This window comes from Apiospora kogelbergensis (genome assembly GCF_038363985.1).
Source record: "Apiospora kogelbergensis strain CBS 113332 chromosome Unknown utg000002l_segment0_segment0, whole genome shotgun sequence".
Taxonomy (NCBI): Eukaryota; Fungi; Ascomycota; class Sordariomycetes; order Amphisphaeriales; family Apiosporaceae; genus Apiospora; species Apiospora kogelbergensis.
Window position 1 is genome coordinate 202,893 of NW_027117419.1, and position 27,819 is coordinate 230,711.

Consider the following 27,819-nt stretch of genomic DNA (forward strand, 5'->3'; position numbering starts at 1 on the left):
TATCAACATTGTATGGGTAGAGGACCTGGATTCGTGTAGTTTGTAGGTACCGGCCACCACAAGTTCACATGGATACCGGGGTCATTCTCCTGCAAGCACGTTAGGTATCACGATATACTACAAATTCTCTTCTGCTTACTGAATAGGCACCAGGAAGATGGACTCCAGGGAACTCCCTAGTGCCCGACCCAGACACAGACAGCTGAGCGCATGCTTGGAAGAGCTGTCTCATAGTTATAAGCAGAGGCCACCGCAAAATAAAGACAATGTTCTTACTTGTGCACCGCCAATATTATAGGCGCCATGTAGACCGAGGTGCTCCACTCGAAGTAAGTAGTCTCCAGCGACTATACACTGGGGGATTCGGACAGACAGTTCGGTTCTTCCCTCCGACGGCCACGTCAGCTGTGAGATGCCAAAGTCTGGCTGTTCCTGAGCAATCTTAAACCAGACGTCGCCGTCGCCGTCGAAAGTCTTTGCCGTATGCGCTTTTGGATCTTTGGCCATGTAGAATGCCACTGGGCCGGGGTGTTGAATGCTTGGGCTGACCCGAAACCCCACTGTCTCCCCAGCTATGACCTGGCGAATTCCGGCGCTATAAGGGGGACTCCCCAGCTCGTCGCATCGGATCTGTGCTGCGGAGGCATTCATGACCGGGCTTTGGCTCTCGTAGTTCGAGGTTTGACGGACATAGCTGTTTACAAATAAGTCTTTGGTGGCAGGGGCACGCATAGGAAAGGGACTCACGCCCAGTCTTCCGTCACTTCACCATCATGTATCAGGTTAGGGAATATGTCTTCCAACCATATCAGTCACCCATCTCCTGGCAGTCGTGCTCTCGATTACTTACAGTGGGCGTATACCAGGCCAAGCAAATGCGCAATCAGAATAACATGCTTCATTCTGCTCTCTTCCTCGTTGAATCCACGGTAGTCTCCGAGTTTCCCCTTGGTGAGCAGCCAGTATGTCTAATATGTATGTATGTAAGTTAGTATGACAAGGCTCTGGGCAGAGCCACCGTGGAAGACATCGACCGGCTGGCTGCCTTAGCAATCCTATATTGGCCAGTAGCGAGGCTGCGGCCACTTAGATGAGGCGAAAGCGTGCCTGCGCTAGTCCTTATGCTGAGAGGAATCAAAACCCAATGCAGGACCCGATCCGGCCCCTAGTCAGGATCCTTTCTGCTGACCTGGCTCTCGTACAACCAGGATGTAAGGTTGGAGCCAGCTGCGGAACTGATGGCTGTCTCAGATGGGCTACGCTTTTGGGAGGAAGCCGCAAGCAGCGAATTGGCTGCGGCTGAGCGTGAAGGTGGTTTTGATGCGATATTTTTTTAGACACTGAGCCAGAAGCAATACAAAAAGGAGCGACATGAGCCGAATCTGGAGTATGTAAGGACTTTGGGGGACAAGGAAACGACTCAAGAATCCACAATAGACTAGCGTACTCTTTGATAGATCCTGACAGATATAGGCGAAACTCAGCATTCTGTGGCTGTACTAACCAGCAATCGAGCTCTAAAATATAGCTGGAAGCGTTGTTTCCCCCGGGTTTCCGCGAGATACATCCAGTATACAAAGCTATGCAACCAGCCTTTTCAACTATCGTCGGCCTCCATGTACTACATCCAGATGGCGCCCGTCTCTCAATGCCTTCTTCAGGCCTCATACTTCCTGTATTGCCTAGGCTGCCTTACTGAGATGCTCATGCTTCTTGCCATTCTGTTGGTCATCCCGGGGGCAACCGCTTACTTTGCTTGGTTTACACAGAACAGACTTCGGCCAGTTTTTGAGACAAACGACGCCTACCGTCATGTAGACGAATACCTTGCACACCTTGCTTTTATCACAGTTTACTTTACCATCGTCATCTGGGGGATGGTTCCATTCCTGAGCCTCGAGCCACGGTTAACTGGACGAGCTAAAGAACGCATCTCACGTATCGTGAATCTGCTTACAGTGATTTGGGCAGCGTCCTCTATTCGAACCATCTTCTTGGCCTGGAACTGGTCCCATCAACTGGATGCGGCCGGGCACGTCCACCTCGCTGGTATTTGCCAAGTGATGGCAATTTGTCTAGGTATCGTCCTTTGTGCAGGCTTGGTATGTCTCGACCATTCACCTCATCTAGTCGATTCTCAGAGCTCCCTAACCATAGAACAGGTACTTGCTGATACGATGGGAATGATAAATATCATGGGTGGTGTAGCTGGCATATGGGCTTAGATGGGCATCTAGCCTTTCAAAACATTGAGCAGGTACAGAATATGTTGTCCCTCGTCCGAAGAGCCGCCTTTGTACAAGCTAAGGCTGGGTCCGTTTAAGGGCCCTTGTCGATTTATGTCGTTCACATTGGTTGTAAGGTTGTTGAATGCCGTGGAGATGTAAACTAGGAAGCTGGGTTTCACTAGGAAATTTACGTCGTTACTATATGAAACATGCTTCGTCCCACTAAACCTCCCATTCCACTCTATTCTTGTTGGGAGGTACCTCTCCTCCATTCTCTGCAAGTCTACCAGACTTCAGATGTATCTAGATTATTCTACAGACACTCTGACCACTTCTGCACTCTGACCACTTCTGACTAGGTCTATAAAGATCTAGCCTGCAACCAGGCTTCAGGGTGGAAGGCCAAGGCATTTAGACAATACACTCCTTCACCCCTCTTACGAAAGAAGATGGTAATACTGGAAGCTACGAACGCTCATAATTTATATGATGTCGTACGTAGCTTGAAGCAACCTAAAGCTGAACGAGTTAGTTACCACGTAAAGGCCCGGCGCCTGTTCCTTCTGAGTTTGCCAGACGCGAGCTCAACTATATAAATGAATGGCTTCTCCGCTAGATGCCGCTCAACTCTACCTTGTTTGCAACATAAATAAACAACTAGCACTCGAAAATAATTGGTTCCAGGACATCTCAGCGCGATAAGATATAATGGATCAGGTTAGTTTCACTCTGGATTGCACGGGCAGTCAAAGTGAAAGCGGACAGTTGTAGGCTGAGTGAACAAGATACAAGGTACGTTGATACTACCTCTATGTCAGAGTTCGAGTACAAGGGGTTGCCAAACACCTATATAAAGGACACAGACAGCAGACAATCCTTTTTTCTGAGAATGCTAAACTACACGAGAACCACCACATATACTATGGACCTTCCTACCTCGCAGCGTGTTGCCATGGGCATCACACTTGCTTTGAGTCTTATAACTGTCCATTTTATGGTATATCGCATCTAAAAGTTGAATTTCCGGCTTTCTACGGCCTCTGATTCCTACTGTTCTCGGTACAAGCTTCCGTTCTCATTTCTCGCTGGAATACAAATTATGGTGGCAGCATCATCGCAGGTTATCTTCACAATTCTCTCATGGTCGTCCGGAATTGGGTGGACCTTGCCGTTTGCCGGTTCAGTCGTACTATCAAGTATCGTAAAAGAGGTGAGTTACATATCACATTTGGTATCGCTTCGACTCACGAATGCAGAGTATCTGGGCCATTGGCTCGGCACAGCGAGGACTGCCCAATTTCAAACCATTTCTGTTAGGAGCTATACTGGCCTTTGTGATCCTACTGCTCATCATTGGAAGTGCACTTGTCGGAAAGATTCAGCCTTGGGACAGGGTAATGGTTGGGGCTTCTGTCCTTCTCTTTCGTTTTTGGATGATTTGGGAGTGGATTCGAATCAACTCGTTGACTGAAAGGAACAAGCTGATAATACGAATAAACCTGACAATTCACATTTTGGCAGCCCTGGCGAGCATAATATGCATGCTTCCATGGCCATTACCGAACGCACTTATAGTAAGTCAACTCTGAATTATCCTGAAAGCTACTCTGACAAGCAAAGGCGTTAGCTTCAACGCACGCTATTCGAGACTTCCTAGAAACTATACCCAATAATGGAGGTCTTAACATTATTATTAAACTTGGGGAGAGTTCAGGTTCGATACAAGTGAGACTCAGAAGCTGGAACTTATTGAGTTGACGGGCATGATTTGGCAGGCTACGTAGAACAGGTTGCTTATGTATACACATCATATACACATTTTACAGAATGTACTCGCCCGCTCATCGAATGGTTCACTGATCTCGAATGTCTCTACGTGACAACGCAGTCTTACAACAATCATTTGCCGCCTTCGCCTATCTACCAGTTATCAACATAGGCCGCCTAAATCAATGAGCAGGAGTGTCACCCAGTCAAGCCCCTATATAGCTTTAAGCAGAGACGAGAGGACAGCAGATGGCTTCTCCCTTCCTTAATTCGGATAGTTACAGGCTGAACGAACTCTGAGGCAATTATTACCTGTAACCGTTAGTTGCATGAGGCGCAATCTTCATACTGATCCTTTATACTTACACTCGGGCTTTTGCTCGTCACACTTCTTCCTTCTCCTCCGGCACGTTAAGCAGCCGGTTTTCGTTCTACAGAACTTCTGCTTCGTCTTGTGACCCGACTGAGTAGTTAAGCCCTCAGGATGCTCAACGTTGCTGCTATCGGCTTGAGAAAGTGGATGGAAACTTTCCATTTGATAAACTCGAGTTGACCCTCGAGAATTTAGCGAATAGTAGTTGCTCATGCTAGGAGTGGTCGGCGCGTTAGCAATACTAAGAGTCTGAGGCATTCCGGAGTGATTGTTATTACCGGAGTGGAAGCCGGGACTACCTAGTAGCGTAGCTACTGTCTCTGCTCCACCCCTCAAAAGCGCATGTGATGCATCATTAAGTACATAACGGAGGCCAGTCTTAGGGTTGACCGAGGCTGGTGATTGCTGTTGGGTTGAAGCCCTATCCAGAGCTATCGCAGCAGGCTGTGCCAAGACGGGTCTTGGAACAGGCAAGAGGTGGCCTTCGCCCATAGTACGCACAGTGTACGCCTGCTCTTGACCGCCGACAGAACCATTTGGAGGCGCAGAGGCTGACACCAGGTGCGGGGCTTCTTGACCGATCGTTAGCAAGCTCGGCACGGCAGTTTCTAGCAGCTCAGAAGGCAGCGGCTGCTGAGAGCTGCGAATTGCAAAGCGATCTGCACTTCTTTGAATATCCTCCGGATCCTCCAAATGAGGATTCACCGCCTCTGTCTTGTTTGAGATGGTAGGCGCGTCGTAGTCATTAGTGGATATGCCATGTTGGCCTGCGACAGTTTAGCGTTAACACCTTCAACCGCTGTACGGGGCCCTATTGACGGTGGTCTGACCTTCAATCAGCGAGCTATCAAACGATGCCGCTCTGAGCCGATCGTCAGTCGTGTAATCAATTGTACCATCACAAGATTTGCTCTCGTCTCTCTCATCATATCTGCGGTGCAAATTCGAGACCATGTCGTCCCAGTCTTCGTTTTCGCTGCTATCTTGGGAAGGCTCTATCTTAGCATCGGATGCGATAGCAAGAAATCGGTCTGCTGAAGTACTGTTGCCAGCCGACTCGGGCCGGCCACATTCGTGCCCTTCCTCAGTTGTGTCTCCGGCGACGCTTTTCGTTGGGAGCGGTCCTATGAAGTATCAGCATAGGCACAGTTCCGGTCAGAGCAGATGCACAGACCCGTAGCCTGGGTTTGAGTGTCACCAGTTTTGGCCGTACGGTGATGCCTGGCCGCCTTGATTCTGTCCAGTTGACTGGCATATTCAAGTGCGCTACTATAGCCGCGAGGTCGCTTATTTCCACCGGATTCGCAATTACTGCTGAGCGGCCGGAGGTCCGAAGCTTGCAGCCAATTATACCAAACCGGGTCTGGTATCATTAGGTCCTTGCACAGAGAGAAGGTTTGGGCGTCATGAAACCACATGACCGGAAACTGGCGCTTGTTGGCGAGACGCTCTCCATCGCGGTATCCCTCAGCCCATTGAAGAACAGCGCCATTCTGGCGCTCGTAGCATGCAGGTACAGACTTCGTGAGCTCTGTCTCGAGAAAACTGCCGTGCAGTCCGATCGCACTGAAGCTCCCGAGGGGTAGTACGATGAGGGCGTACCAGCCTTGACCACGCGAACCAGATCGCCAGTATCCAAGATAGGGCTTCCCCTCGAGAGGCTGCGTGATAACTTCACGTTCACGCTCTTCCGACTCCGCTCTGGTAGTCGGTCTGGATGTGTCCGTTGCGACCTCTTCCCGTAATGCTGGCCATGGCCGAGAAGGGATCTGGTGTGTCTCCTTCAGGGTGGGTTGTTGGTTCGGATCGGGTCCAAGGGGTTTATAGCCAGCATCCAACGCTTGGGTGAACGCCGCGTTATTCTTCTCTGCCTTCGTCGCGTCGCAATTCAATACGCGCAGCCCCATCTTCTTGATAGTTGAAGCCCACCGGACGGGCCACTCAGACATGTCAATATCTAGGGTGCCGCTCGGGACCCTGATGCTCTGCTGCTCGCAGGTGGTTCGCAGCCCCATAGAGTGGATTCTGTTTGAAATGGCGCCTATGAACATCACATCGTAGGATGTACCACTGGTCACTTCCTGGTGGGTATTGTATGATCATATGCTTGTGTTGTGCGAATCCCTCTTGGAACACATCGGCAAAGTCGATGGTGTACGGTTTTGGCGTCGCCGCGGCCGTCTTTCTCTTCTTCTGTACATGTCCGGAAAGCTCGGGATCTTCCTCCCGGCGTTGCTGATTCCGTTTCGAGCGGCTATTTGCAGGAGTATCATCTACCACGGTGCGGTAGCTGGGCTGGGATGCCAACTGTCCTACAGCTGCCCTTCCATTGTTCGCAGAGACATAAGGCGAAGCACGGGTGGAATTGGTCGCGCGTAGAGTGGGCGAGTATCGAGGTGGGGGTCTGCTTATACGACCGGTACGTGTGGCAGCAGGCGGCTGATTATTTGTAGATCTTGCTGCATTCTCCACTGTATGGGTCTGTGGCTGTCTGGATTGCTGTGGGGGGTCCAGCACGTCTTCACTCGATTCGTCGTCCGATGTTGGCAAAGGATCGGACGGATGCTGCGAGCTGGGGCGGTCGGCGCTCCCACCAAACTTGGGTGCATTAGGTTTATTGATCTTCTGAAACGAGACGTCATGGGAACAGCGAAAGGAAGAAGAGTTTCACTTGAGATTGATTGACCTACCATATACCGCCAAGAGCGCTGCAGATCTGCCTTCTCAGACTCGCAACCCGCGCTGACTTGCGCGAGTTCCGCTCGCCGAGTCTTACACTTGGCGTCGACGATGCGGCGCTTTTGGGCAACTCTGGCCGCCTCTTTCTCAAGCACTTCCTCCTCTTTCGCAAGCGCTTCCACTTCCTTTGCAAGGTCATTCTTCTTCTCCTGCTTGGACTCGAGTGCGCGCTTTCGGTTGTAGAGCTCCCACAAAGCGGCGCTCTGAGGTAAGTCGTCGCATTCGCGGTCGGTCATTTTTTGTCGACTTAGTGGCTCGGTGCCCGCTCAATAGTATTACGATCGCGGGGTGGCTGAAAGGCTTCAGTCTAGTTACGAACCAAGATTCGAGCGTAGAGGAGAGGAGACAAGTTGCTAGATGCGGGATCTTGTGTGTAAAAGAAAGAGACAAACTTCGCAAAGGTGCATGCTAGATCCCGCAGCGGTTTATAATACACATTGCTTGATGTGCACTGGATGTAGCGTACCCAGACTGTCGGATGTATAACGATTGATTCGTGATGTCTTGCTGCCACAATCAGCTAAAATCCTTGCCAGCTTCACCAAGTGGTATTCTTTGCACATAGTTTTCGGGGTCATACTCCATTGCCATACCCCGAATCAATAGCCCAAAATGGGCTACGAGGTGCCAGGATGGCAAATTGGGTAATCTTGGGATGCAGTCAGAGCGGATCGACTCACTTTGATGGTTCTCGTTCTGGATCCACCTTGGCGGGGTAGCTCTTGACACCATGTACCCCGCCATACTCGCAAGTACAGAGCCAATCTCTGCCTTTCCGTCTCTTTCCCATGTACATCCACAAACCGACTTACGATACTCTTGAATCGATTTATCCTCGACGAGAGAAGCTGCTGACAGGTGGTACAAGCTCTATTCGGCGCTGCAATCATTCTTGTAAGCTTCTATAATTAGGTGTTTTAATAGAAACCAGTCAGCATTACTATAATAACTCAATGCCGAAAACGACGTTGACCGGATTCTGTCAAACATCTGTTTGTAGACGCTTACAGGAATAATTGTAGTGCCATAATGAATGCATACGACTGCCAAAAGTTTCTAGCTCTAGCTCTCGTTGAGCATAAGTAGCCCAAGAGTAAGTATAGCAATCGATTCATGGATGTACAAGTGAAGGAGTAGCAAAGGCAGAGCTTGGCTCTGTACCTGCGAGCATGGCGGGGTACATGGTGTCAACAGCTACCCCTGCAAAAAGGTCTAAAACGGAAACTATCAAAGAGTGGAAAGAGGACGTAGGTTTCGCTAGTGACCGTAATAGCTCGCTGATTGAAGGTCAGAGCATCGTCAGTAGGGCCCCCTGTACAGCGGTTCAGCAGCTGCTGATCCGGTTCCAGAACCCATGTTGGCAAGAAGGATTTCGGGCCCAGCTTCTCTTCGGCCGTTTTGACGAAAAGTCCTTGCGCGGTCCGGGGAGGTTGTGCAGTTGGCCCTCATGGCGCGGGGTCGCGAATTGACTGTGCTTATGTTGCCCACTATTGCGCTAGTGCGCCATTGCTGCTCTTCCGACTCTGCAACCCTACACAGCAGCAGGGACCAACAGTAGTCAGGACCGGAAACAGCTCGTGGGTGTACATAAGCAGAATGACAGTATGTACTGTATGTCACTGGATGATTCTCGCCCCATTCCAATCGGCGCACCACGTCGATAATGGTACAATTGGATACTACGGTCGGGCGGACCAGAATGGTAGTTGGGCCTCCCAGTACCATTTCTGCATACTACTCGATGGGAATTGGAGGGACCTGAAAGTGCCTCGTGTGAGCCAGCAAGTGCGCCACGGCCAACAACGGAACACAACAATATCGGCGCTGCTGTCCGCTGGCTTTGCTCATCTGGACCGGCGGCGCCATCAGCAGCTCTGCGTCCTGAGGTCGACATCTGCCCTACCGCCGCTTAACGACGCAGAGCTGGAGAGATAACTTTTGACCGACTACGAAAAGGCATTTCCTGATCGGGAGTCTAGCTTCGCAAGATGAACTGCACGTAAGTCACACCGTCAGTACTGCACCGGTCGCTTTTGACGACTGTACCTTGAGGTACGAACCCAATAGGACAGGAAGTCGCTTCAAGTAGTATGGCCAAAAACAGGTGCAGATAGCTGAGCTATGATACTGGTAGGTACGAGCCAGAAGAGCTGCAGTGAGGCTTTCGGGTACAAGGAGCGCATGCTACTATTTGAGTACCTGGGAGAACAACCAGATGCGTTTCTGCTACCTCTCGTGAACGGACCGAACTAGCCCAAAGCAACGAGCCACAGAAGCACTTCGGCAGCTACGAGGCACATTGGAAGCGGCGGAATTGAGTCGTCGGCGAAGTCCAGCCATGCGGTCAGAACTTGTGCTAGCCGTGCCAGCCAAAAGCCACCACGAAGTGGACAGCAAGGGTCACCAGCCGTATAGGCCGTATGAGCAGTACATATGGCGGTCGCTACGCGTGGCAAGCAGGCACCGATGACATCTCATACGTCTAAATTGTAGATACTGGCTCTCGAGGAGGCCGTAGGAAGTAAAGAATTTGACGAGTGTGAACGACCAAGCACGACGTGAAAGCGCACTTCTACAGCCACCACTGGAAGCATTTGGTACTCTGGCATGGGCCACGTCCGTTTTCAGACGTCCGCTGGCAACCAGCATGTCAATGGGCGCCGGCAAGCGGTACAAACGTTGCGAGGGCCGTTTCTTCTGCATACTGTAATACGGCAGGTCGTCTACGGTACGTCCGTACAGGACCATAGCTACGCCAGCATGGGATTTGACGCAACATCGTTAGACCGGCTGCCAAGAAGCACTTCCTAATCGAGAAAGCGGTAGCTTCGCAACATGATCAACCCATAAATGGCAGGTTGGGTACTGTACTGTATTGCGCTGGTCACTTCTGGTTACTGGACCTCGAGGTACGAAGCCTGGAATATCGGAGTAGCTTTCGGTGGCATCATCAGGAAACGGTGCAAAACGGGTATGCTTTGCCCAGAGATACGGGGAAGTACGAACCAGAACAGCAGCACGGGGGATTCGGCGTACAGTGACCCCGAGCTACTCCGGGACTGCGTACGAGTACGGCCAGATGCATTTCGTCTGCCCTCGAACGCTGGGTATGTCGTAAGGACTGAACTAGCTTACACCAGAAAAATCCTTTGTCAAACTCTTGCGACTGTTGGCTCCCGTTCAGCTTGTCTGGCCGAGTGGGCGGATTCAACCCTCAGGCTCTTCGCGACACAGGTCGCTTCTAGCTGCCACGGTAGACACTGACTTCCCGGATGGCCCGCTGTTCCTGGAATGGCAGGTAGAGACGACCCCGACGCTGAGATGGTGCGAAGCAGTGAGAAGCACAGGTCGGGCACGGTGCTGTACACTCATCTTGAAGGGCTTTGCGTTTTTGCTCATGGTGGCTCGGTCACAACTACGAGGAGACTACAGACTACACAGACTACAGAGACTACAGAGACTACAGAGACTACAGAGACAGCTGTCGTCTCCCAAGTCTAACCTCCACCAAGGTCATTAGATTCAGATAGACCACTCCGGACGACTTCGAGTGATGGCCCTCTGACGGTGGCAGTCAATCAACTTGAGCATGGTAAACACGAAAGCTGGAAAAAGTCGACATGACATACAGGCGCAGCATGAGCAAAATCCAATGTCTATTGGGTGACAGACAATCAAAAGGCGGCCCGCGCACTGGCACGAGGCCCAAAGCAGCTACGACCTACACAGCTCGACTGCTTGGCCGGCACAGGCCGAACACCCATTGGCCCGTTGGGTGGGGTTAGCACTAGCTGATCTGGAATTAGCGCCATGCGCTGCCCATTTTGTTGGACCTGTCCTGCTGTTATAAAAACCACTTGCCTCCCTTGCGTCCCTTTCTCTAGTGACCCAATCTGTCGGGACACATTCCTTCCTTCGGAATGCCCGAGCAACCGACAATCACCGACAATCACTGACAATCGAGCAGTAACAACATGCATCACCGAGACGAGATGCAGCGGCATGGTCAATCCACTCCATCCGACGGCTGAGGATTGTGACACGGGTCATGGAGCGAGGTCATATCGAAAGGACTACATTATCGAACCGATTTCAGTGTGACGAAGTGGTGGCCCATGGTGGACATGTCTGTCGCAACTCTTCCAACCTGCTTTTCACAGGCCTGCGCGTTCCCAGTCCTCATCCTGGCACGGAACCTCGCGCCGATTGCCAGCGCTCGCCGGGCGGCTTGACGAGGATGCTATGGCGAACTGCTGGCCAAGGGTGAGCAGCGATCCAACTCGTGCTCGGTCCGAATAAAGGCGTGTTCGAGCGGTTTGGATTCCCCCTCTTCCTACCGAATGCGGTGCGATTTCCAATAGTGTGTCAGCGCTTATGCTGCGCTAGCAGAGATTGCGCTTATTTGGGAAGATTTGGGAAGTTGTTTCGCAAAATCAAGGACAAGATGTACAACAATCAGTAGGTCTCCAGTGATGTCGGGCTTTTATAGCGGGCTCATATCCGGTCTTGCCCAGGGTGCTTTACCAGGGTGCTTTACCAGGGTGCTTCACCAGTATGGCAGATGTGCTCTAGGAGTGTCGACGAGACGCGGTGCGTCGGGACTTTCGTGACGTAGGTGCGTTGCAGAAGTTCAATTGTATATCTTGCCCACTTACCTGTGTCTTTGCCCGTGATTCGGCGCCTCTGAGAGATCGAGAGGTCTACTCTTCTTGTTCTGCATTCGCTTGTACTGGTGTTCCCAGGGCCAGGCCTCGCTTAGGTGTTGGACGCTGGATCCGCCTTGCATGCGTCACCAGGGCGTGCCAGTCACATACCTGAACTAGGAGCGGGGAAGGCCTCCGCATCCTTGGCGTTCATTGGAACACCCGAATGCGCATGAACGTCTCCACATTGTAGCTCCCACATTGGGTGTAGGATCCGATCAGGTGAGCAAAATCCGATGCGGCAGGTCGGCGGCTGGCGATTGGCGATAGTATCCAGGCAAGACGCTGTGCAGCAGGTGTTGGCCAGTACAATGCCACCTTGTTGCGCCTCAAGATGTGGTGAAGAAGGCAAAGATGCTAAACGAGCTAGGACGGGACAGAGCATGGCCACTGCACCATTTTCGTGTGGTGCTCACCTTGTCTCGCGCGGGCGTAAACTCGTCTACGTTGAAGTTGTATGCGGAGAACTCAGCTTGGAGATTCGGTATGACGCCTGGTTTGGCATGACATGGCACTGCTATTGGTAGGCGGCTCAGGTAGAACTGCGCTTAACGTCTGATAGCTCGTTTCTTGACACAGATGTTCCCCGTCACCTCCCAACTGGCCGTCAGCCAACAGTCATCACGCAGCACCGCTACAGAAAATGGCATGACTGGAATGAGTGCAAGCATGCTCGGCATGCCGAACCGGTAGGGAAACACGTCCTTGGAGCATGGGTCGTTCGGCTTGTGGGACAGCCGCAGAGGTGGTATGTCGCTGAGCAGTTGCTCTGTGTCTTGCATCTGGCTACAGCACGCTCAGGCTCTTTGTCGGCCCAGTTCGTTTCCTATCTTGATTGCATCTTGCGAACGGCGTATCTGCGTCCCTTGTCTGGTCCGAGTGCTCCGACATTGGCTGCGCTGGGAGAAAGCCTGCAGTTATTAGGCCGCATCGGTAGGCAAGCGCTGGGTAGGCCATAGCAACCTGGCGGCATTCCTGTTGTCTCCTTTGCATGACTCGTGCCGAGTCCTGTTCTCTCCCGACCGTAGGCAGCCAACCAACAGCAGAGGCGGCATGGTTCATTGCGCCAAGCGTAAGCGGGAATGCTGCCACGCCGAGCCTAGCCGGATAGTGGCATTCTGCTGAACGCGAAATTGCGGTCCGTGTAGTCGGAACCCAATCAGCGGCCATCACGGTCATGTCTGCATCCGGGGACGGTCAATCGTCGCTGCTGCGGGGTATGGCACTGTACGGGAAGAGAAATCCAACGAAGAGACTTCGAGCGTCACCGCCCCGTACTCGATTGTTCATCGTCCGGGCTGTCATTGTTGTTATTTCGTCACAATGTTGGAGGCAAGAGAATGGAAGTCGCATTAGAGTTACCTGGACTACTCGGGCCGGCTTCTGCTCTGACCGACCCATTTGGGTGTGGAGCGACTGGTCTTACTGCAGGGCTCTCGTATGGGTCGCGACAAGTCTCACTAGCGAGCCATGGCCGGGGTAAATGGAGCACACAGAAGCCCCATCGTACTTATAGCCACTAGTCAATCAATGCAGGCTCGGATACTCTAGGAAACAAATCGCAAGAAGTCGGCCATGGTGCATTCGTTGGGAAGTAGAAGGAGCCTACGAACATCGGAGCCAGTCTCCGCCATTCCGTCCAGCCAGCCATTTGTCCACTTGCCGTAACTACGCCAGAACAGCCGAGCAAACTGATAGGAGTTATGCGACGTCTTCGTCGGGCGCTGCCAGTAGGCCAAAGCCGACCGCCGGTTGGTATTGGGAGCAATTGCGTGGGTGGGCCAAATGCTAAAGTGGAACTCTTCCGTGGCTCGCAGTCTCCTGCGTTGGTCCTGTTGCATGAATAGCCGGACCATGGTAGTCACTGGCCTTGCGTCCTCCGATCGAATCCTCCGCGTCGTATTATAGGCAATCCCCACTGCCTGCGTCTTGGAGGTACAGACGCCGATAGGGTGCTTCCTGGCCATGCACGACCAGGTACGTTTCCTATGACGGCCGTTCCGTTGTGGCCTCCGTTGTGGCCTCGAAATGGCGGCGGTCGCGCCTCGAGGTTGTAGGGATTGCGGCCGGATACTGTTGGGGAATTCGAGTCACGAAGTCGGCGTTGAGCGCATCGTGCGGCGGCGGGCATACTCGCTGACTGGCAATGTGACGGTGGAGCAGTCTACTTATGGAAGACGAGTGAGGGGGTATCAGACAATGAGCGTAAAGTAGGTAAGCGTAGTGGCAGCAAGAGGAGATGGGAGGGGAAGTGGAAGGAGAGTGAGAGGTAGAGAACGAGAGGGAGAGAACGAGGGAACAAGAGAGGGGACGAGAGAGGGCGAGAGGGCGACGGGACGAGGGAACGTGTGACAAGGGAACGAGAGAGACGAGGGAACGAGAGAGGGCGAAGGAATGGGCAAGGGCGAAGGAATGGGCGAGAGGGGCGAGCGGAGCAAGAAAGGGAGCGAGAGGGAGCAAGGGAGAAAAAGAGGAAAAAGAGAGGGGAGGGACAAACATGGCCCAGGAGGCGAAGAGGGACATAGATGCAGGAGTAGATCCTGGAGCCGTGACACTGGCAGAAGGGACCAGAAAACACTCCCCGAGAGGCGCATAGCCAGCTTTGGAGGAGAGTCACTCATGTCGCCGGTTGTGCCGTAGCGGTGGCTGGGATGGCAGTGGACGTCTGTAGAGGAGCCGAAACGCCAGACGGAAGACATGGGCAGGAACCACACACAGCATGTACGTAGGGGCCCACCTTGACAGACCTTAGCCGTCGACACGATTATATAAAGGCGACCTTCTCCAGCGCAGTCAAGGTTTCTTTTCTTCTTTCTTTCCTTGTGCATCCTTTTGGATCACCCCCTTCCCTCCAGCGACTTACTACCTCCTGGGGTTGGGTTTGCCTTTCAGAGACTTACTACCTCCTGGGGTTGGCTCTGCCTTTCAGCGACTTATTACCTCCTGGGGCATCCTTCCTTTCAGCGACTTATTACCTCCTGGGGCACCCTTCCTTTCAGAGACTTACTACCTCCTGGGGTTGGCTCTGCCTTTCAGCGACTTATTACCTCCTGAGGCACCCTTCCTTTCAGCGACTTACTACCTCCTGGGGTTGGGTTTTTTTCTTTCTTCTGCCTTTCAGAGTCTGGGGTTGGCTCTGCCTTTCAGCGACTTATTACCTCCTGGGGCACCCTTCCTTTCAGCGACTTACTACCTCCTGGGGTTGGCTCTGCCTTTCAGCGACTTATTACCTCCTGAGGCACCCTTCCTTTCAGCGACTTATTACCTCCTGGGGCAGCCCTCCCTTCAACGACTTTCCTCTTGGGGTTGGGTTTTTCGTTGGGCTCCGGCAGTCCGAGTCATCTCCTGCCGGATAATCCAACGGGCTCTGCCACCCATCCAGTCGAGCATCTCCTGCGGAGTGGTATCGAGCCTGGCTCTGGCGTCCGCAGTTCGAGTCATCTCCTGCCCGCCTTGGCCACCCGGGTTTTCCTCCTACATTCGAGCATCTCATGTACCGAGGTTTTTCCCTGCACCTGCTAGTGGCAGTGCGGCCAGCGAAGCCGGCCTCTGCGCCTGTACGTGGTGCTGGCTACGAACCTGTTGGCGCGGATCGGGCAGTCCCGACCCCGTGAGCAGAGCCAATGCAGAGACGCGAATAGAATAGATGAATATAATGTATTGGTGCATACTTACGTACATACATGGCACTTTACCCTTTCCCTCGCCGTGCTTCTTGAATGGCAAATCGTCGCCGCCGCCCGTAGTTTTCCATGACCCTGCGCCCTGATTCCGCGCTCGTGCGGTCACTCGCTCTCGTATTGTAGCACGGACTGCATAGATCCATGTGGTTTGGCAACACGTACTCGTCAAGGCGTACTGCGGTGGACATGCCGCCGCCGGAACCGCTCGTGCTCGTTCGCCAGTGCAATGTCTGCCTGTGTTCATCTGGGGTGGAAACAACTGCGCTTGGCTCTGAGGAGGCCGAAAGTCGAATGGACGTTCGCCGGAACGGACGCACCCCAGAACTGGTCCACGACGATGCGAGACCTTGCTGCTTCGCCTCTCCGAGGGTATGTACATCCTCCCGCGCTCTTTCCGGTCCTTGATCACAATGTCGCCCACGCAATTCTGCAGACATCTAGACTGGCTCAGGAACGGGTCGGTCAGTGGCGCGCCGAAACCATCCAGCGTCTAAATCAGCGACCCAGAACCAGCACCGAAAGGGCTGTTCACGCGCGGGGGCGGAAGCGGTACTGGAGCCACTCGGGTGTGGGAAGCAGTGCTAATCCAGAACCGGATCCCAGCCCCGGTCCATCTCGTTCTGCTGATCTGGCGCTCGACTGAGGACCATAGGATGGAATGCCTCTGAGTCAGAATCCACGCCAGAACACGGTGGTACGTCCCACGCGTAGAGTCCGGACTGACGGCAGCTGCAGATGAGCCGCTTGCTCACGAATAGGCCAAAGATCCGAAATCACACGCTGTCGGCCGCTTTCGGTGCAGGCTCACTTCGACCCTCCGCCACGTCTGCTCCGAGTCGGATGCTGCTAATCGGCTCTTGCACGGCTATGCTTCACAAGTCGTACTTTGTCCAGAACGTCGCCTCTGCCCATACGTGTAGGTTATGGATCAGTACTTCCCAATTGGAAAGCCCAACTCCGCGCCTGACAGCCCAGCCACCAAACCGTGCTGGGCTCGCATCCATGCTTGCTGCTTCATTACAGCACCGCACGAATTGGGCCACAGAAATACCAGTTTTGGGGTCAAGGCTCTCGGTGAGTTGCATATTCCATTATCCTCCGTCCACCTTGCTCTCCTTCACCTGTAATTTCCTCTATTCATCCGTCACTTCCATCCACGCCGACATGCTCCCTTCGCAGCGATACGGTGCACAGCGTCCGCGCCACCCACGGCGGGCCCGACCATCAGCAAGCCATGCCACCACGGCGCCCGCGCCTGCACCCGCTCCTGCCCCTACGCCCAAGACTGTCGCTCCTTCTGCCACGCAGCTCCAGCCTCCGAACCAACAACCACTGTCCTTTCCAGACGTTCCCAACTTCTTCGACGACCAAGAAGGCTACGACTCGGGCCCCTTCAGCTCTCCGCTACCGTAGGTCCCTCCACATCCAGTCCGCGCGTTGTACTGAAAACGAAGAACGTCGGGCGACACCCAAGAACTGCTGCACAAGGTGAATGAGCTGTTGGAAAAGTTCAACGCCGTCCAGTCCGAGCTGGCCCTCCACAACGAAAAGTAAGTCTATCCCCGCCCGTACGGCATAGCTCTCTTACTCACGCACGCCCACGTCTCGCCAGATTCACAACTTTGTAGGTCTCCACCGCCGTCGCAACGATGCGCTTATCTGACCACAGTGCCCGGACAGCACACAGAAGGTCGAACAGCTGTACGTCACCGTGTGTTCAGTCTGGCGCAGATCGTCAACTGACATCGAGTACAGGTTCCTGCAGCAAACGCAGAGGGTCACGGGCTGGTTGTCGCAGGTGAAAGCCCTGTTGGAGCGATTCGTCCCCGTGGTCGACGCCGATCCCTTGGACGACACCTTTTTCGATCAGGTGTAAGGCTTCGCAAGAGGATATTGGATGTCGGTGGATTGGGCCATAGGGAGTCGCTGTGTGCCGGCGTGCCTGTTTCGGGTTCGACGGTCATTCGAAACAGTGAATATCAATCATGGTCGATGTGCTGTCGTCTCTCTTGTAAACGGTCACCTCAACTGGTATTCTTGGTAGTAACTGTCGTCATGCTGCCGTGCTCAAGTCGCGAGCTTGTCCCCGCCCCCATTGTGCTCGCTACCATGCTGTGCTGGATTGCAGCTTGTATTGTCGGTCGTCGGTCGTCCGCGTACGTTATGCGGGGGGTTGCCAGTGCGATACGAAGATTCGCCTTTTTCGTGCCTACTCAATTCCGTCGATATGTCGGATAAGAAGTTGGTCATGGCATTTGTTGCTGTTTTGAGCTTTGCTTGTAATTGAACCGGTAGTCCGCCCCCACATGGCACAGCCGCGTTTTCCTGTGGCTGATGAGCGCCACCCCTTAACCTGCTTCTTCCACCTCCAAGCTTCATGCGCTTTTGGCACGTGGGCCGAGCGACAATGACTTCTATGCAATGGTCACAATCAAAATAATCAACCATCAATACAGGTAGTAAAGCTTCATTTCCGATATTCTACCAACAATTCTACGGCAGGTCCCCCATACTACGTAGCACATTCCGCGCTAGCTTGTCGAGATCGTCAAGTGCTGCGTAGTCATGCATATCTCTGCCGTTTGTTCTCAGCATAAAAGACCTGGCTTGCCTCTCGCTTGCCATGACTTCCCTCGCGACTTTCCATCTCGGCCGACTCTGCCAACACCATCAGTGGGCTGATCTGGGGAGCGACAGAGCTCGGCTGCCGTGCGGGCATCGACAACCATGCGCGGGCTGAAATGGTACCGTCGTAGGGTGGCAATTCATATGCTGGCGGCAGTGGCGCAACCCGGCCTGCAACAGTAGTCTTCTTTCCGAGGGCGTTGATGAGCTCTTGTTGCGTATGTATTGCATGGGATTGCAGTGCATACGTCGTCTGCATGTTCGTAAGGCGCGCCGAGAGCTCTGCGACAATGGCATGAAGCATACGGATCTCTTCGCTCAACTCCATGGCGCATGCGCAGACCTGTCGTCGTGTCTTTGCATCGTGTGCCGAAGTTATGGAGACACCGAAAGGGGCTGTAGAGAGAAGGGAGAGGGTGCGGTTATCCATCATTGTGGCATATTTTGTTTTGCGGCTTTGAAGGTAAAACAGAGATCAGGAAGTAAGAGTCTGTGAACGGCTACTGCGAACTGGAAAGGAATGATGGCAGGTTTGGATGGAAATATCTTTAATAGATGACTCACCACCTGCGTCACGTGTCTGTCACGCACCAGTTGTACGGCTGCTATCACACGGTCGCATTCTGCGGCGACCGCACTACCGACAGCCAGTTGTGACGCGGCCCCATAAGCCCGGATGCGGTCGATGGCTTCAATTCAAAACTTCCCCCGTTTACCAGTAGCATCGGACGTTAGGGGATACCGAATTGTCCCCTTGGCCGCAAGGAAAATGCTCGCCGAGCTGCGGATCCTTAATGCATGTTATTCGGTCCACGCCAGGGCAAACCAAAGTTCCTACCGTCGATTCTGTACCGGTATACCTGCACCCATCGATCCCAAAGGCTCGAAACGTGAAGCTACCACCCGGATGGGCTTTTGTGCGGTCACCCTGGTCTGTCCGGAACTCAGCGACATTTGCCTGCTTGCATACATCGAGTCCTCCGCCCTTGGTAGTGTAAACAACCCAAGACTTCATCTCATCTCCTGTTTGCAGCGCCATGAGCCAGTATTCGATGTACACAAACCGAGACGGTAACGGAGGCGGTGCCGTCTCCGTTGGCTGCGGCTTTGGAGGCGGGGCAGGCTGCGATGTTCTCGCTGTTGCTGGCGGTTCGGGTAGGCTGGTGGTCGTTTCCGTGGTCGTTGGGGCACTTGTTGACTTGCCATCGCTTCCAATCGTTATAACCGGGGGTGTTTCTGTTTTGGTAGGAATACTTAACCAATCGACAGTCACAGCCATGCTCTGACCAACATGTCGTGGTATAAGTATGGCTCTGTGGCTCCCGAGCGACGTTATCGTCGCCCGCGTGAAGGGGGTACCAAGTAGGCAGTGCCGCTGAACACGACATAGTTGTTATCAATCGCGATAGAGCGGGCCCCTACCAAGGCACCAGCGGGGAAGGTGACCGTAGTGACAGAACCAAGTCTGGAAAGGCCTTCGTCATCGTCTCCTGACCCTTCGTTGGGGTCAGCCGCCGGTATCTGGGGACAGTACAAGCCAGTTGTTGTCGCCGCCGCCGTAAGGAAACACCCCGTGATCAACGCGGAAGATGTCGTAGTGCAGGAGGTCGCGGCACAGGAGACCCAGTGGTCCGTTACGATGGACGTGGTGCAGTCGCAGCCAAGGTATGTGTTGCAGACTGTAGAGCAAGGCGATGTCGTACACACCGGGTGGCACTCGGTATGTGTCTCGGTCGCGCACGTCTTCGAAGCCAACGACGACAGCTCTGAGGCGTCCGGGTCCTGTTGGTTCGCGCAACCTCCGCCAACGCAGTTCTTGGGGCCTTTGTTACCACAACCCACGCCAAGGCATGGCAGGCCACCACCGCCGCGTCGCCCACCACCGGTGCAATTGATCAGACACACTTTGCCACAGCCTACGAGACAGGGTGGCCCCGGCGGGCCAGGCTGGATGTAGACTTGGGTCGGACTGTTCTCAAGCGGGGGAGAAGGTCTGGTAATGTAGTAAGGCGCTGGATGGTAAGTCCAAACAATGCCATGAGAAGTTTCCGTTAGCGTCACCGGCGGTAGAGTGATGCTCTTTGTGATGTTCGCCAGTGTGGGTGCCGAGGAGGAGAGGATAATATTCGAGAGGTCAAGCACAGAGGTAGTAACCGGGGGAGCGTGATAGTGACCAGGAGGGTCGACCTCCCGTATCCTGTCAAGCCATCCGCGGTTGTTTCCCAAGTCTCGTCAATCGTTTCAATCGCAGGGGGAGACTGATTGTAATCGGAGCCTCCATAGTCCAGGGCGGTAGTACGAGGGTGCAAGGCGGCTGGCAAGCAATGGTCGGAGTCGGTGAGAGCCATATGGCTGGGTTGATGCTGACGATAACGCCATCGCTACTAATTTGACCAGAGGTGCTGATGGAAGTTGGACTTTGGCTCAGGGATGTTGTTGATGCTGGAGACTGTGGGAAGGTCGAGTTCGAGGTCGAGGTCGTGATGGCAGAGGATATTGGACATACCATGCCACCATTAAAGCTCTGGCGGCAAGTTAGCTTAATGTAATTGTGCGAACGGAGGAAAGGCTACAAGTTCACATCCATATCCGGTTGACCAGGTGGTGAGTGTACTGCGTAGGTAGCATGGGAGATGCCGAGAACGAGGAAGAAAGTTGAACCGGTGAAGGATTTACTTTCACAACTTATTTACAGCTGTTATCGCCAGAACTTAGATGCGTAGGGAGAGAGCATATCGTACAGCGTGGCGAATTAAGCCAGTAGGATGACATGGGCCATCGGATTTCGCGTCCTAATGTACTGTACCTCCAACATCATGTAGTTGCCACCTTTGTAGCTAATACCCTATCGTAGGCTGCCTAGGGTCTTTCTAATTGCCTCGAAAGCCTCTTTCATCCTGCTATCGATCGAGGCGGCACAAGTGGCAGGCCTTCGAGCAGTTCGGCGCTGCAGTTGCGTCGCGGATCATTATGGATGTGCGGGGCGAAAAAGATGGATCGACTCCTTCGGCCCCTAATGCATATGATAAAGAGCCGAGACGGTAGTCTATGCGGGGGATTCGCAGTTCTCTATTACTGGTTCTCAGGCCATGATTGCATCCGTCCTCGGTTCCGGTGGGTCTACAAAGCTTCCCCCTTGCATCTATGTGACAAGTCCGGCTATTCTCATTCACTCTTTATGAGGAATGTTGTTTCTCTCCAAAGCACACAACGCCACGAAGATACTGGACGACTGTGCAAATAGGAGCATGGAGTGCAATCGCGGGAATCCTCCTGCCTTCGAATCTCTAGCCACCGAAATCCTTTTGTGCATTCTCTTCTACATACCCAACCTTGAAACACTCTGCAATCTCGTTAGCGCCAGCCCTCGTTCACGGGGCCTGTTTCAGACACAGGCACCAGCGCTCTTCGAAGCGGCGTTGAATGGCCTCAACTGCGATGGCCTCCTGGCCCATCCAGTCCGAGAATTGGTTCGTGCCGTAGTATTTGTACGCACACTAGGCTTACCGTTCCATACTCTCGATGAATTTCGCTATGGCTTTCTGGTTCCCAAATTTTATTCTCGGCGACCATCAACCACGATAGGATCGTTAACGGACCTCCAAGTGGGTTTCGATCCTGCCGTGTTGCTCTCGGTCCTCAGCACCCATAGTCACATAAACAGGCTTACTCATGCCTGTCTGGCCTCTTACCTCGCTCGCGTGCGTGGCCCTCAGTTCCGGCCGCAGTATTGTCCCGACGCCGTGTACACATTTGGCTGCGGCCCCGAAGAGGTTCAATGGCTACCCGCTTGGAAAAGATCGTTCGTGGGAAAACCAATGAAGAAATCTGATGCTGGCCCGCCAAGCTGGGTGGAAGAGATGCGTGTCAAGCGGGCACTTTGGCTCCTGCAGCTCATTGGAGACCTTCAGCGGGCAGTCCTACAGAAAGACGGTGCTACTCGTACCCGCTGGCCTTCCGAAGATATGCATATGCTTCTCAAGATGGCACCAGAGGATTTCATTGAACCGAGCAACCTTGCCGTACCGTCTGAGCGTGGCGCATTCGAGGAAATACTTTCAGTCAAAGAATTTCTTCAAAGCTTACAAACCAACGAAACGAAATCTGCCGTTCGTCTAGGAAACATAGCACGGCAATACCATGAGCTGCCCCGCCCACCAGCGGAGGCGATGTCTGAAACACTTGCCACTCCGCTTCCGGAGCGTGTGGAGTGGCTGCTCGGAGGCCAAGCTCTGGGGCCGGATACGAGAAAGGAACCGGGAAGGCTACGTTTGCGAGAGCTGTACAAGCAGCATAAGCCGGAGAGGTCAGAAGCTCGACGTTGGGGCCAGACACCAAGTTGTCTCTTTGAAGAAGCACCAGGTGTCCAAGTATGGCTCAAGCTTACTTCGACGTCCCAGTTGCACATGGAGGATCACTGCGCATGGCCCAAAGCCAGGTTCCATAATTCGCCACTGTCTGGTGTGCGATTTGATTCCTTTCGCCGGCTGGGCTTCGCTATCTGGGATAGGAAGAGGATGCACCTGCTTGGTCTCGTAAACGGAGCAAGCAATATTCACCTGGACGAGGAGTGTCGCTACTTTACTTAGGAGAGCTTGCTATCTACTGAAGAGGTAGTCGCTGTCAAGGCCGCACTCGGCGATCCTTATCCGGGCGGGTTGCTTCGCCAGTAGGCTGGGGTAAAGTGTAGTGGAAAGTCTAGGATTTGTTCTCAAGCAACGAAGGCGAAGGCTGTTCTTGGCCATGTTCAATATCAATTTGGAGGCAACCCATGGTACCTTTATATCAAGCCAGGTTGCCGTGTTTTTTATCCCTAGTCTAACTGTGTGCTTGTGCTTTATCTTATGGACATTTGAACCATGTAATGCCCAACGCATCCGGAACCCTGCACTGCCTTTTTAGAAAACCCCCATCGTCCTCGTCTTCATAGGCAGCTAGCATTAATACTGCCTTTTCTTTCCTATCAACTTTTTTTCCTTCTTTGTCTTCTTCGTTCAAGTCTACCAATCTCACTCGGCACTCTTGGGACGTGGCAGCCCGCTGATCTAGTGACATGCTGTGTCGCACAAAGAAAGCCTTTTTCGAGTCCTGCGCAATCTCCATACTACCACCGCGTTCTCTGGATCTCGAGACCGGCAAATTGTTTCGTGGGAGACCCTTGGGGCGTTCGGCTCGGCTGTTACGAATCCGCCATCTTTTGAGGAGGGCGAGGTCGGGGCATTGATGCTCAAGTCACTGGGGCACAGGAGAGGAGGGTCGATGGAGGACATGATTGGAGAGGGCATTAGCTGATGCGCCTGCTTGCGCTCCAACGATTTCGCTGTGCAAGTCTGGAGGCGCGGTCGCCGGGCAGAGGAGATGCGGCGGTCTCCAGCCAGAGCAGCACAGGGGAGTCAGGTATCCCACCCCAGAGAGGCCAAACGCTGGTGAGCGAGGAAAGTCTCAAGAAGATGGGGAAGGAGATAGTACGGCTCTGTGACGGGATTGAACGACATGGCCTTGTTGATTACGAGTACGGTGTCCGGGAAGAACTCGTTATTGAGAGTATGCATTTCCGATGGATCCTTTCCCGCGAGACGTAAGCCCTAGCTAACCTGAGCATAGTTCTTTCGGAATGTCTGGAGAATGCGGATGAGGCCAGGACGAATAGCACATCTATTGCCGACCCTTCAACCTCGAGTTTTTAGGCTTGGTGGGGTGGCACGTAGTGGCAATATGTCCTAACTATAGTGGGATGGGATGTTTTACTACAGAATGGATGGGATGGCATTGAGTTTATACAGAATGCGGCGAGGTGCGGAATAGAATAATACAATGACTACAGGGACAAGTTGTAGAGGGACATCCTGGTCCCGGTTTCTTTCTACGCGGCCAACTGGATTGGTCCTGTAATGGTCATATGGTAACAGCTTATCATCGCCCATGGAAAGCAGACGAAGGCGGCAGGTCGAGCTGCGCCACTGCCGGCAAGGGCTGAATCGCCACTGTTCGACGACACCCGTTCAGCTCGCGCATGGTTGGCGATGCCCGCAAGGCCGTCGAGCCCCGTCGCTCCCCCAACCAGCCCACTAATGGTGTTGGCGGAGTTGGCCTTGATGGAAAGTCGCGAGGGGAGTCATGGTAAGCCAGCGGTCACCCAGGACTTGGACAGAGAGGGCAAACGGCAGAGATGCGCATGACCATACTGCAGCACTTGGAGATCCCCAAGCTAGCACAGAGACGTTTTACGTAGTATGGGAAGAAGGCGTAGAACCTGCCGTGAAATTGGCGGTAGAATAACGAGAATGAAGGTTTACTGCCTGTATTGACGGTTGATTATTGCGACTGTTAGGAATGGAAGGCCAAGGCATTTAGATAACACACTCCTTCTCCCGCCAACACACTATGTATATTCAATCAAACAAGGCAATGAATTAATTGAATTTGACTACGTATCTAAGGAAGAGAGAAAGGAGAAAGGAGAAAGGAGAAAGGAGAAAGGAGAAAGGAGAAAGGAGAAAGGAGAAAGGAGAAAGGAGAAAGGAGAAAGGAGAAAGGAGAAAGGAGAAAGGAGAAAGGAGAAATGTGGGAAAGACTATCAAATCAGACCTGCTGTTTCCATGGTCCCCCGCGTCAATCTGTCATTCTACTAGGCCATGACAGGAGCCTTGAGTGCAAGCACTTGATTCAACTGTTCAGCGAGTTGTTCCACCTGTCGTCGCAAACGCAACACTTCAGAGTCTTCCAACTGTTCTCTCAAACGGGTTTTATCTTCGTCTGTCCAAGCTCTTCTCGTCTTCTTTCCCTGCGTCCTTTTGCTAGTCCCGCTTTTGCCGCGGGGGTTTCTCAAATTTGATGCCTTTACCCTCGCAGAGAGCAACAGCTGAGTGCTTAAAACCTTTCTGATAGCTTTGTGCTGTACTACGGCTGGCGACTCGGAAGACATTATCGCCCTTAAACTCGAGGAGGCAATAGATTGCTGGGTACCTCTTTTCTTTTCCTCCACCTTGCGACCAAGCATCCAGTATCCCGGTGATGTCGGTCTCTTTGTAATCTTCGACGCTTTTGAGATACTCATATTTCGGGTACTTCTTCGCGAAGCTATCAAATTCTTGCCAGTCAGATTTGAGAACCTCTTCGCAAATTAGTCCAGTAGGCGTCATCAAAAAGATTTTGTCTTTGGATGACACCGCGTTCGACTTTCTCTTCCACGAGATGAAGATCTTATTCCCATCCTTACTGCTTCTGTGGTATGCACCGTAGCCAGAGTCCCACTTGGAATTAATCGATGTATCAAAGTTGGCTGGTGGGGGAGGGGTATGCAGTAAGGATGCCCAGTCTCCAGGGAGATATCTTGTTACCAGGTATCTTTGAATCGACCTTTGAAGGGTTTCGAGTTCTCTAGAAATTTCCTCCTTGTCTGCGTCACCCGCTGTCTCGATCTTTTCTCCAGCCCAGAGACCTCCCGGAGTTTGGCTTTCAGCAAGGGATATTGGAGTTTGTGTTCATTGCCATATTCGTCACCGAAATCTGCCACAAACTTTTCGTTGAATCGATCAAGTGACTCATAGCTCTCCTTCGCAAGCTCGTCAGATGTCTTGTTAGGATCATCGGCCTTATCGAGGTAGGCTTTCAAGTCGGTGGTGATCCCATTATAAAGTTCTAGCGGGGAGGGGGTATGCAGCAAGGATGCCCAGTCTCCAGGGAGGTTTCTTGTTACTAGGTATCCTTGAATCGACCTTTGAAGGGTTTCGAGTTCTCTAGAAATTTCCTCCTTGTCTGCGTCACCCGCTGTCTCGATCTTTTTCTCCAGCCCAGAGACCTCCCGGAGTTTGGCTTTCAGCAAGGGATAGTGGAGTTTGTGCTTCTTGCCATATTCGTCACCGAAATCTGCCACAAGCTTTTCGTTGAATCGATCAAGTGACTCATAGCTCTCCTTCGCAAGCTCGTCAGACGTCTTGTTAGGATCATCGGCCTTATCGAGGTAGGCTTTCAAGTCGGTGGTGATCCCATTGTAAAGTTCTAGTAGGTGCGTTTGTTGATTGTTGGGTATGAAGAGGCCTGAATGGCTATTGTTCTGTCCCCCCATTCCATCCGCATTCAGTCCCCCCATTTCATCCGCATTCAGTCCCTCCATTTCAGCCGCATTCTGTCTCACGCGTTCTTCGTCGTATTCCCTTTTCGCGTCCGGTTGTGAGAGCGTAGCAGTCGCGGCTTTGATGACTAAGTCTCCTATTAGTACGCTGTATCTCGCCCACTCCTGCTTGCCGACTTACACCGGACCCACTCCTCCTTATTCTGAACATCACTCCCGTTCACAGCTGCCAAATATTCCACCTCCCTTTTTTGGACGTGAGATTGACTGTCGGTATCTAAAGGCTCATCCGAGCCTTTCGGGGTGCCAAGTCGAAAAGGGTATAGAAATTCGAATTTTGGAGTCAAACTCTTGCTGAATTCTTGCCAAAACTGGGTTGCCTTGTTTCGCATCCTCGTTGCCGTTGTCATCGTCGCTATCTATATCCATAACATCATCCAGATTCCCCTCCATACCATCATCCGGCTTCTTCTCGGTACTTGAAACCGCCTGTTGTGCTTTTGCCTCCTGCACTTTCTTTGCTGCTTTCCCCTTAGGATTAGCTGGGGTTTTTGTTATTTTAGCCTTAGGATCTGAGTGGGTGGTTTGGGGCGGCTTTTTGTTCGTTTTACCGGCTGGCATTGTATTATTTGGGGGTTGGATGTGAGGATGGCAGGAAACAGGAGGTGAGGGGCCTTGCCAACACCAACATTTATAATCAGGTTTGCTTCAAAAGTAGACTTTGACGAAAAATGAGACAGCCAATATTGACTGAACTCTTAAAGGCAAAGATTGCATTTCGGCTTTTGGCGACACCTACAAGACAATTGAGGCACTCATCCATAAATCGAATACAACACCTGGCGATGTCCCCTATTCACTAGGTTTTGTGCATGCTCTACTTGGCACTACAAACAGATCTTTTGCCAGAAATCTGTCAACGTTACTGTAATAACACAACGCCAAATACGACGTTGACCGGATTCGTGTCAAAACATCTATTTACAACCCTTACAGGAACGACTGTAGTACCGAGGAAAGCATACACGGATATCGGTAGTTTCTAGCCCTGGCGCTTTTCGAGCATAAAGTAATTCGAGAGTATTGTAATCGATTTCTGGATGTACAAGGGAAGGATAAGCAAAGGCAGAAATTGGCTCTGTACCTGCGAGCATGATGGGTCTAAAACAGAAATTATACCGTCCCTCTGCGCCGGAACGGTACAAGCAGAGCAGTGGGAACTTGGCCAATAGGGGACGTGTGCTAATATGTTGATATATATATTTTCGCCATTCTACATGCGTGTTTGCGACATTTGAAGTTCAGTCACTGCATATGGGTTTATAAATTACACCATGGGAAACCAATCGACTCCACTAGATCTCCCTTACTACCCTTTGACGGTCCCGTCTAGCGGACCCAATGATAACATCATAATTGGGCTGTTGGTAGGTCTCCTTGTTGGAGTCGCTACCTTAGTTCTGTTAACGGGCGCAATTCTGGTCTCTGTTATTCTGAAGAACGCTAAGCGTCAAACCGATACAAACGCGTGCAATGTAGAGCAATCCATCGATACACCTCATACAAAAGCGCAAAACGTACAATCTGTAATACCAGCTCAGTGGCCGCCCGAAAACGTACACCCATT

General features: G+C 52.5%; 5 protein-coding genes across 5 annotated transcripts; 2 read left to right on the plus strand and 3 right to left on the minus strand.

Moving 5' to 3' along the window:
* Positions 1-2: 2 nt before the first annotated feature.
* Positions 3-902, minus strand: PG998_002959 (glycoside hydrolase family 61 protein; the record flags this gene model as incomplete). The annotated part of the gene is made up of 5 exons (XM_066869777.1): positions 3-89; positions 140-223; positions 277-694; positions 748-796; positions 851-902. 5 exons carry the CDS (start codon positions 900-902, stop codon positions 3-5), a joined length of 690 nt encoding a protein of 229 aa, XP_066733527.1.
* Positions 903-4,148: 3,246 nt separating this feature from the next.
* PG998_002960 (uncharacterized protein) lies at positions 4,149-7,343 on the minus strand (the record flags this gene model as incomplete). Its single annotated transcript, XM_066869778.1, has 7 exons — positions 4,149-4,172; positions 4,291-4,307; positions 4,362-5,135; positions 5,199-5,492; positions 5,543-6,409; positions 6,447-6,966; positions 7,059-7,343. The coding sequence occupies 7 exons, from the start codon at positions 7,341-7,343 to the stop codon at positions 4,149-4,151; spliced, it is 2,781 nt and encodes a 926-aa protein (XP_066733528.1).
* An 11,812-nt stretch (positions 7,344-19,155) lies between these two features.
* On the plus strand, positions 19,156-20,075 carry PG998_002961 (uncharacterized protein; the record flags this gene model as incomplete). Its single annotated transcript, XM_066869779.1, has 2 exons — positions 19,156-19,273; positions 19,528-20,075. 2 exons carry the CDS (start codon positions 19,156-19,158, stop codon positions 20,073-20,075), a joined length of 666 nt encoding a protein of 221 aa, XP_066733529.1.
* Positions 20,076-21,303: 1,228 nt separating this feature from the next.
* Positions 21,304-22,707, plus strand: PG998_002962 (uncharacterized protein; the record flags this gene model as incomplete). The annotated part of the gene is made up of 1 exon (XM_066869780.1): positions 21,304-22,707. The coding sequence occupies one exon, from the start codon at positions 21,304-21,306 to the stop codon at positions 22,705-22,707; it is 1,404 nt and encodes a 467-aa protein (XP_066733530.1).
* A 2,208-nt stretch (positions 22,708-24,915) lies between these two features.
* Positions 24,916-26,602, minus strand: PG998_002963 (uncharacterized protein; the record flags this gene model as incomplete). Its single annotated transcript, XM_066869781.1, has 3 exons — positions 24,916-25,573; positions 25,639-26,320; positions 26,374-26,602. The coding sequence occupies 3 exons, from the start codon at positions 26,600-26,602 to the stop codon at positions 24,916-24,918; spliced, it is 1,569 nt and encodes a 522-aa protein (XP_066733531.1).
* Positions 26,603-27,819: the final 1,217 nt, after the last annotated feature.